This window comes from Heloderma suspectum, chromosome 1 (genome assembly GCF_057233095.1).
Source record: "Heloderma suspectum isolate Gila_16-S chromosome 1, 16-S_ref, whole genome shotgun sequence".
NCBI lineage: Eukaryota > Metazoa > Chordata > Lepidosauria > Squamata > Helodermatidae > Heloderma > Heloderma suspectum.
In genome coordinates, this window is record NC_139458.1 from 108,253,423 (window position 1) to 108,264,260 (window position 10,838).

Consider the following 10,838-nt stretch of genomic DNA (forward strand, 5'->3'; position numbering starts at 1 on the left):
AAGCTATGGCAAACCTAGACAGCATAGTAAGAAGCAGAGACATCACCTTGCCGACAAAGGTCCGTCTAATCAAAGCTATGGTTTTCCCAGTAGTAATATATGGCTGTGAGAGCTGGACTATAAGGAAGGCTGAGTGCTGAAGAATTGATGCGTTCGAACTGTGGTGCTGGAGAAGACTGTTACGAGTGCCCTGGACTGCAAGGAGGTCAAATCAGTCAATCCTAAAGGAAATCAACCCTGAGTGCTCATTGGAAGGACAGATCCTGAAGCTGAAGCTCAAATATTTTGGCCACCTAATGCGAAGAGAAAACTCTCTGGAAAAGACCCTGATGCTGGGAAAGATTGAAGGCAAAAGGAGAAGGGGACGACAGAGGATGAGATGGCTAGATAGTATCACCGATGCAATGAATATGAACTTGAGCACACTCCGGGAGAGAACACAGGACAGGAAGGCCTGGCGTGCTATGGTCCATGGGGTCACGAAGAGTCGGACACGACTGAACGACTGAACAACAACACAGAACCTCAGGCCTGGGAGCCAATTCTGGGTTCCCCAGATGGCCAGCCATGCCTCCTTCCCCAAGCCTCACTCTCTTTCCCCCAACTGCTGATCATTTAGTGGCTTCCTGGCTTTTGTGAAGTCCCCACTCCCATTCTAAAACACTGAAATGCCTCTTCTGAGGCTTCATTATTGGCAGTAGGAGCTTTAAGCTAGAATATGGTGATATTTTTGGCATTTTGGCCACACCGCTTTTGCTTTCAATCTCGCCTACCACTGGAATGTGACCCCTGAAAGCTGCTCCAAAATAAATTTCAGCCCTCAGGCTGAAAGAGGTTCCGCACCCCTGCTTTAAAGCAAAGACTATGGATTAGATTCAATGGAGCATTTCCACTGAAGGAAGCAGTTCCATCAGCAGAACTGAGAGGGGGGCAATTCCTCCTCCACCCACAGCACATACACCCCATACACCCTCAACAAAGGACTGGGAAATCCTCCAGAGCAGATTTTTGGGAGGGGTGCAGCAGGGAGGAGAGAGGGAGAAAGTCCTGCTGCGCTGGTGAACTTCCACTAGTGCAATGTTGGATTTAATCCTGTAAAAGCACATAACCATTAAAACATTTATATTGACATTTTTTCCCATGAAACCTTGGAAGCACTATAAACATGTGAATCAGATAAAAAATTGAATCTCACCATTTGTTAATACTTATATCTAACCAACAGTTACATTACTAAGAAAAAATACTACCTAATTATCTGTGTTTTAAAAGCACCAACCTTTTGCCACTCGAGTTCCTGTTTTTCAACAAGAAACTTGCTAATTTGCTCCTCATAATGAATTTCTGCATCCTACTTTCAAAAACAAAGATGGAACTATTTATTTATTTATAAAAATTAAATTGTTAGTTAACGGGCTTAAGATACTCTTTTTTTTCACATACAATTCAGTCTATGCAACATCATGCCTCTGTGATTTGGTAGAAGTAGGATCATCTAGTCTTATGAGTATGTTAGAAACACACAGTATAATGACAGGTAAATTTATTATTAAAACATTTCAAAGGACAATAAGACAGAAAGTGAATTAATAATAATTTTCAATTAATAACAAGTAGGACTTTTCTTGTTTCCCAGTAGCAACATATGGCTGTGAGAGCTGGACTATAAGGAAGGCTGAGCGCTTTGATGAAGAATTGATGCTTTCGAACTGTGGTGCTGGAGAAGACTCTTACGAGTCCCCTGGACTGCAAGGAGGTCAAATCAGTCCATCCTAAAGGAAATCAACCCTGAGTGCTCATTGGAAGGACAGATCCTGAAGCTGAAGCTCCAATATTTTGGCCACCTAATGCGAAGAGAAAACTCCCTGGAAAAGACCCTGATGCTGGGAAAGACTGAAGGCAAAAGGAGAAGGGGACGGCAGAGGATGAGATGGCTAGATAGCATCACGGATGCAATGAATATGAACTTGAGCACGCTCCGAGAGAGAGCGCAGGACAGGAAGGCCTGGCGTGCTATGGTCCATGGGGTCACGAAGAGTCGGACATGACTGAACGACTGAACAACAACAACAGGATATGGGACTGAGACTGCTTTGGTTGCCCTGGCCTATGCTGGGAACTGGAGGTAGGAGGCACCACCCTATTCATTAACCTTGACTTCCTGGGAGTTTTTAATACCACTGAACATGGTATTCTTCTAGAGAGCATCACAGGGCTGGGCCTTGGAGTTTTGCAGTGGTTCCAATCCTTTCTGTCAAGCCATGTCCAGAAGGTGGTGTTGGGGGATTACTGTTTGACTCGATGGTTGTTGGCCTATGGTGTCCCACAGCATTCTATATTGTCCCCCATGTTATTTAACATTTACATGAAATTACTGAGAGAGGTCATTCAGAATTTTTGAGTAAGGTGCCATCAATATGCTCATGACACCCAGTTCTACTGCTTTTTGTCACCTAACACCAAGGAAGCAGTCAAAACCCTTGAATGTTGCCTGGTTCAGTAAAGGGACGGAGGTGAACAAGCTGAGATTAAACCCAGACAAGACAGAGATGGTGTTGTTCAGTTGAAAGCCGGACCTGGGGGTTGGGATTCAACCTCTTCTGGAAGGGGTTGTGTTCTCCCTGAAAGATCAGGTTTGTAGCTTGGGAGTGCTCCTTGATCTTACACTGTCCTTGAATCTTCAGGTGGCAAGGAGTGCATTTGCACAATTATGCTTGGTGCGCCAGCTTTAACGCTTCCTGAGTCAGTCTGACTTTGCTACAATTATCCATGCCTTGGTTACATCATGTTTAGACTACTGCAATGCACTCCATGTGGGGCTACCCTTGAAGAGCACCCAGAAGCTGCAATTGGTGCATAACGTAGCAGATAGGCTGCTTACTGGTGCACGGTATCAGGACCATATTACACCTATCTTGAAAGACCTGTACTTGTTGTCAGTTGCTTTCCAGGCTCAATTCAAGGAGTTGGTTTTAACCTTTAAAGCCCTAAACAGCTTAGGACCTAAGGGACTTACTGTGTTGTTATGAACCCGCCAGGGCATTAAGATCTGCAGGAGAGGTCCTGTCGAGGGCACCATTACCTGCAGAGGCCTGTTGTCAAGTATGCGTAAAAGGGCTTTCTTCTGCGTCACTCCCAAACTGTGGAATGCACTCCCTCAAGAACTACGATTGGGAGCCAATCTCTTTGCTTTTAGAAAGGGTGTGAAGTCTCAGCTCTTTAATTTAACCTTTTCAATTATGTAGTTGTTTTAATGTTAAAATGTTTTACTGTTTGTAATGTTTTTTTATTGTGTTAAGGTGTTATTGTTTTGAATTGCAGTGCACTGCTTTGATGGCTTTTAGAAAATCAGACTGTAATAAATAACAAAACTGGAGCCAGTCCTGCATGTAGAAAGTGGAGGGGCAAGTCCTATCCCCATCAGATCGCACAAAAGGAACCTTTGATGAGCATTCCCAATTAAAGACTATGGATTTTTAATTGGTCTTTTATACATCCAAGCACCATTAATACCTCCATACTCACAAGAAACATATAATCAAATAAGCAGAAACCCCCAAACAAGGGGAAAAGGAGTAAAGAAAAGAGAGGGGATAAAAGGGAAGATTAAAAGAGTGGGAAAGAGAAAGGGTAGGGGATAGGGGAGAAAAAAATACCAACCCACAAAACCTTCTTTTCACACTGCATATATTTGCACAATGCTCTCCCATATTTCTTTACAACAGAGGATCTTAACTGGACAGGAGTGAAAGCTCATATGGGCTGAAATGCACCCTGAGATATGGAGGTTTCAAACCATGAATAGATTTATAGGACAAAACCAGCCCCTTTAATTGTGTCTGGAAGCTAATAGTTAATCAGCACTGTTGTTGCAGAACAAGCTTTATATTTTACCGCTGACCCACCTCTGTCAGAAAGCAAGCTGCTTCATTTTGGATTCACTGATGTTTCCAAGCACTTCTCAAAAAAGACGTCAAGTGGAGTGTGTTGCAGAAGGCAATCCTTAAGGTTACAAAATTATCTATGATTGTTGCTAGATAGATACCTATTCTGCAGAAAAGGGCACAGTCGATACACTAGTTGTAATTGAAAAGAGGCACTCCTGGACACAGCTGCCACCTGAGAATTCAGGAGCAAAGCCAGGTCCAGGAGAATTCCCAGACAGTGCATCTGACAAACCAAGGGAGCACAAACACCATCAATAATGTGAGGACTTCCCTCTTCTAAAGGTTAGGTCCAGAGTCCTCTGACTACCATCACTTCCAGCCTGTTTACTCTCATCCACAGCTGAGAGTAACCATGACTTCCAGACTGGGCTCAAAACCAAGATTGCTCTTCTGGATGTGATGGACCGGAATGTTAATCTTAAAATGTTCAGATTTTTATCAGGTGTTATAGTATAACCACCAATACTAAAGATGGAGACACAGGAAGCCGCCTAGTGTCAGACCATCTAGTTCAGTATTGTCTATACCAGCCTTCCCCAACCTGGTTATCTCCAGATATTTTGGACCAACTCCTATCATCCCCAGCCAGTATGGCTAATGATCAGGAATGGTGGGAGTTGTAGTCTAAAACATCTGGAGGGCACCAGGTTGGGGAAGGCTAGTCTACACTGACTGCCAGTGACTATGGTTTCAGACAGGGATCTTTCCCAAACCCTACCTGATTGTTTGACTTTTATGTACAGAAAAATGCAAGAAGCTTTGCTTCTGTGATTATAGTCTTGTTTGCAAAATATTACAAATGCCATGTAGCATAAAAGTAAATAGATAAACACAAAAATGTAAAAGCTCATAAAATATTTTTCTGTACTCCCTGAGTAATATTATGTAACTACAACAAAATAGTTTTCTGATAATTATCTATAAACATTGAATTGGGATTCAGCTTCTATTACTCCCCCATCAGGGACAAAAGCTGATTCTTTTGATTACCCTATGACTTTTCATAGAAGGGGGAGTATGCTTTCAAACAATTTATTTACCAATGCAGTTAAAATGTGCTACTAGTAAAGCACACATTAATGAAAAGTGATACATTATTAGCAAAACTCCTGCAGAAAACAATAAAGTGTGCTTGTATTTTTTTCCTCGCATGGGGAAAATCAGCTGGGAAAGCTGAGCAGAAATGGGAACAGGTTAATCGATCCCTCCGTTTCCTGCTTCTTTCTACTCATGACCATAGCCTCCCTAGGCTGCTTTTCATTTGAAGAAAAAAATCAGGAGAACACTAAACACAACTGGGCTTGGCCCTCAGTTAACAAAGGAAACAAACTGGGCATGCTTATAGATGCTTTTCTTTATTATACAGGATTATTTCTGGCATAGTGATAGATGGGACTGGGTGGTGCTAAAGGAATGATGTTAATGAAGGAGGGTTGGGACTAGAAGATTCCTGAACCACATTTGGAAATACTGCCTTCGTTTTTACTGTTGTGGCACCCAGCACCAAACCGCTTTTTACAATTTGGAAAGTTTTAAAAGTGGTCCGCAGTTTGACAGTCAGCGCTCCAATAGATAAAAATAGCATATATTGTTAGCACCTCTGGATCAAAACAATTTACTAGGAAGTAAAGTTCATTAAAATTGCTTAGGACTGCGTTACAAGACAATGAAATTTAAGAGTACAATACTGTTTGGTTTATGTTGGGAGCGGATCATTTGAAGGAAAGGCAAAACGGGAGAGAACAAAAAAAAATGTCTCCACTGTGCCAAATTCTTTTGCTGGTAAACTGCCCTTTGCCAGTAGCTTAAGTTACAGATTTCACCTGTTGCTTAAGTATGCATCAGGCTCAGGCATAAGGAGCTACAAATTATCATTATGTTACTTATACAGTGAGTGACACAGGAGAATTAGGCCTATATAATTTAAATGATTGTATTAATAACTTAAATATCTGATTAGAAGAAGTGAAGCTGCAAATCTAAAATCTTTCTTCCAACATTATATAAACATGATTTGAGTTTTTCTTCTTACTTTTTCAGTGAAGGAGTTTGAAAACAGTGTATGGAGTTTGAAAGTAGTGTATAAATGAAAGCAATTGTACTACATCATTTGAGGAGGAAGTACTATAGTTATCTAAAAGAGCTGATCATTTAAAATATAGATCTCTTAACAAAAAGCTTTAGCCATTCTTCAATTCACCATTATTACTTGTTTTGTTTTCCCATTCCAAACTGGAAGTTTTAAAATCATATATTCTATCTTGAAACTGTCCTGCAGCTCTTTAAAAAGAAAACTTTCTTCTGTTTAGGAAAAAAAAAGAGTATATAATTTTAAGAAGATAACAAGAGACACAAAACATTTAGAAGTGTTGGTATTTTATTAGCTGCCTTAGGACTACAAGGATTTAAGTGCTTTTACAAAAACACCACCATAACAATAAAAGAGGAGTCATTTGATGGTTTATTTACTCGTTATAACCTTTAGAGAGTGTCAAGCCTTTTGTAAAATGCTTGCTTCAGGCTGTAGTTTTACAAGATAGGCTGTGTATCGGTCAAGCCCCCCGATTCTTGACCCTGAACAGATTTAGGAACAGAGTACAGCTGGCTTACATCCAAGCAGCCAAAACTAGGTACTTTTACTATCTTTTTCAAACTCATAATCCACCTCCTACGAAATTGCAACATCCATTTCTTTCATGCTTCTCAACCAAACAGTTCTCAGACTTCCAGATTGCTTCATAGTCTGTTTAGGCACCCTACATAAACTAGCTGTTGAAGTAAAACTTGTTCAGACTTCGTAAACATTTCTAAAGTTCAAAGTCCACTACAGTATGTTTCAAGAGAAAAGGGGTGGTCCTGTCCCCAATACACAGACATTGATTATACAGAGCAAAAAAAGAAACAAAATATTAAATGGTGGAAGTGGCCAGTGGATCAATACTGTTACTAGCTGGAACAAGGCAATGGAACCTTAGACCACTGCAAACATTACTTTTTGTCAGGATCAGGAAGTACTTCACCCATTAACATCAGGTCTGAGGGCTGGCCTTGCCTCATTTCTCAGACTCATAACGGAGCACATTGCCATGCAGGCAGCTGGTAGCAGCAAATGGTGCCAGACATTTTGGGTGAATTTCGGATATTTTTCTTTTTTCAATGTTTCCCTACTTTTTAAATGGTTTAGGAATGAGATGTGTTAGAATAAGGCCCCAGCTACATGGGGTATTTACTCTGGTTCTACATTGCTGTGGCACATTACACATGCCTGTCCATAACAAGCACAGTTTTTCATGCTGTAAAACCGGGGGGGGGGGGGTGCAAACTGGTTTTCTGACAGATTTTCCCACTGCAACAGCTTCAGTGCGGTTTGGGAGTCTGTGTGACCTGAACTGCTTTCAGTGCAGGCCAGGGGAGCAGCGCTGATTGGTGAAAGGGGAAGCAGCATCATGAAAGGGTGGACACAAGGAGAGGAGTGGCCAAAACATGTCTACTCAGAAGTAACTCATTCCCTTCAACTGTACTTTATCGAGTATGAGTGGAGAGAGAGGTCAGGAGAATCCCTTTGCCTGTTCTTTTTGAATGTCCAGCCAGCGAATGCGTGCATTAGGTTTAATGAGTTTAGAAGGTGATGCCCACAGAGGTGCCCACAGGTGCCCACAGAGGAGCATTCTTCCTACCGAGAAAGGGTGGACACAAGGGGGGGTGTTGGCTAAACATGTTTACTCAGAAGTAACTCATTCTCATCCATTGCACTTTACTGAGCACTCAAGAGAGGAGAGGGGCAGAGAGCAAGCCTCCACTCATTCGCTGCTCTGCACCTACGCAGTTGATGACATTCAGTTCTACTCGTGGGACTCTGCCCACTCAACCCTGAACTAATGTGGTTTCAGATGCTGTTTGGCCTGTAAAAGCGGGGTTAAAAAAAAAATGTGTACACCGCTTTACTGGCTACATTTGCCCCAGGGGAGCAAACCCAATTTTATGAAAATCTGGACTTAAACAGAATAGCCTCAGAAAGTGTCTCCATACAGATAGGGCCATAGTGTGTGTTAAAATGCCTGTGTATGGTTGAGGATATGGAGAATGAGCTTGAAAGAAATGCAACTGGGAGTGTGGGAGGCTGAGGCTCCCCTGGGGTTAAGAAGAAAAGGAAGGGATAGGCTTGCTAAAGCAGCAACCCCCTGGTAAGAGCAGTGGGTAGGATTGGAGAAACATTGTCTGGGATCCTGGCAAAAAATGTATGCAAGAGCTATGCAAGCAGCTACCTGTAAACTGGATCCACGCTCATCTTGACTGGTAAAAGGCTGCTGGGAGAAGCTGTATCCTTTCACTGGGGTTAAGACATCATTTAGAGAGGTTAAGATTCAGGTCCTGCTAAAAAAATAAATCTTGGATGCTAATCCCCTAGCCAGCTGTCTCCCTGTTTCTAACCTTCCCATTTGGGGAAAAGGTTGATGTGTAAGTAATTGCTCTTGCCTTCTGTAAATTATTTTCAATCTCCCCTGATCACTCAGATTTTGAACTCTGGGATGGGGGTTGTGTGTGTCATAGATAGTATGCTTAACTCCCAGAGTGCTCCTGTTTGGGCCATGTCTGAGGGCAAGGAGCAAAAGCCTCTCCAGGCATGCTCAGGAACCACCCACCAATCTTCCCCCTTTCTGACACTGGAGCTCTGATATCAGAGAGGTAAGGGCTGCAGAACTTTCCACAGAGACTACAAGGGGGATATCTGACTGCAAGGTCATATATCCCCCTCCAAGGTCAGATGTCTCTCTCCACCCTCAGAGGGAGAGATCTCATCTAACCAATGGTCTCTGGGACACCCTCCCACAGACCAGAGGATTGCACTGTTTTAATATATTTCATCTTGGTGATTTCATTACAGTGTTAAATTAGTTTGAAATCTAAGTAAGTAAATGCACCTACCCTTCTCATACGCAATTCTTCTACTGCCTCCAGAAAACTTGTTTTAAAATCTAATCGCTGAATAGAAAGCATTGCTTCTGAGGAATTTTGTAAAGTATATGCAGGTGATTCTTTATTTAAGCCTTCATCCATTTTAGAAACTATATCTACAAAAAATAATGTACAATTTGTATTTTAAAAATATTAATCTAGTATACCTACAAAATGAAAGAACATGACTCAGAAAATAGCTACATCAAGAAAACTGGAAGCACTAATACTAGGGGTTTTACTATCCAACACTGCTGGAAGAGCAGATTCCCCCTGCCCTGGAGTAGATTTGGGGGTGAGAAGACATAGAGTCGTGCTGTGCACACATTTGGAAGTAATTCCAAATAAAATCAACATGGATTACTGCTGCTCCTGTAAGCAACTTTTGGATTGGGACAAATATGTTTAAGACATGTGCATTATATGGTTTATATACGTTACTGTGCACTTGTTTCTAAGTATAATTTTATATGATTTGTAATTTAAAAAAATACAGAGATGTTATATCATTAGGTGGCTTCTCTGAAAGCCTCTGCAGAAAAACGGCAGGCAAAAAAGGTCTGTATTGCCCAATGGCACAGAAGAAGAGCTTCCAGACAACTAGGGCTGCAATCCTATACATAGTTATATAGAGTAAACACCACTGAATGCAATCACTCTTAATTATGAGTAAGCACACATAGGGTTGTGCTGTAAAACACTTTTCTAAAAGTTCAGAAATAATGTACAATGTTTGGCGACTCATGGAATCTGCTTGAGCTTTGGTTAGGAATTGTGTTGCCCATCACTAATTACAGTATAAGCTAATAAATAGGTGCCCATGAATACTCAGGCAACTCTGTTCCAAACTGCAATAGGAATGATAACGAATACATTTAACTGGGGAAACACTTGCATTTTTCCAGGTACAAAATGCAATTCTTTGAAAGTTCAAAAATATTATATCCCTCAAAAAAGTGTTACTTTTTCTGGTATTAAATTTATTCATAAAACATAAAAAGTACACTAATAGAAAAACTATTCAGTAACAAATTAGTATTGAAAAATTGATGATAAAGTAAAATAATCATTACTATTCATGCATATGCCCAAGAATTTCTTATAATGTAAGACTGTTACTATTCAATCACTCATGTTTTTCCTATTATATGTAATACAAAAACACACACAATACATATTTATATACAACAGATCTTATACTAATTAAACCTAAACAATTTGTCTTAACCTCCTAACCTCCTAATTTTGCTTATAAACAATTCCCAAATATATTTAAAAAAGGGAAAGAAAAGAATTTTATAAAATTGCTGAAACATGATCTCAGTCACAACCATAATGGAATCTGGCTTTCCAATCCCTAACAGACGCCACTGTTTTATTATCTGAAGTGTATTTAAATTACCCCTATGGAAATAAATTATAACTGAAACTTCATTATCATAACAACCAAACTTTGTGGAACTATTCCCCTGTAGATGGAACTTTACTTGTCTTCCGATATTTAGCTATTAACATTCTAGCTGCTATAAACAGCTCATTTAGGCTACTCGTTTAGACTACTGTAATGCGCTCTATGTGGGGTTACCCTTGAAGACGGTTCGGAAGCTGCAGCTGGTACAGAATGCGGTGGCTCGCCTGATTAAAGGCAGCTGCCGGTGAGATCACATCGCTCCAGTGCTGAAGGAGTTGCACTGGTTACCAGTTGTTTTCCAGGCCAAATTCAAGGTGTTGGTTTTGACCTTGAAAACCCTATATGGTTCCGGCCCAGCCTATCTTAAGGAGCGCCTCCAGCAACACCAGACAGGCCGCTTAACAAAATCAGCCTCGGATGGCCTCCTCTCTGACCCATCAGCCAGGACAGCTAGACTGGTGGGGATGAGGGAGAGGGCCTTTTCTGTGGTGGCCGCCACTCTGTGGAACTCCCTCCCTAGGGAA

The 10,838-nt window shown here is 41.2% G+C and overlaps 1 protein-coding gene across 1 annotated transcript in view; it reads right to left on the reverse strand.

The window, feature by feature from the left end:
• Nucleotides 1-9,013, reverse strand: part of CCDC73 (coiled-coil domain containing 73) — an 85,914-nt gene extending 76,901 nt beyond the window's left edge. Inside the window, exons 1-2 of the mRNA XM_084853242.1 lie at nucleotides 8,874-9,013; nucleotides 1,280-1,351 (exon numbers count right to left, since the gene is read on the reverse strand). Coding sequence (XP_084709368.1) covers nucleotides 1,280-1,351; nucleotides 8,874-9,005 — 204 coding nt within the window. The 5' untranslated portion in view covers nucleotides 9,006-9,013. The remainder of the gene's footprint in view (nucleotides 1-1,279; nucleotides 1,352-8,873) is intronic.
• Nucleotides 9,014-10,838: the final 1,825 nt, after the last annotated feature.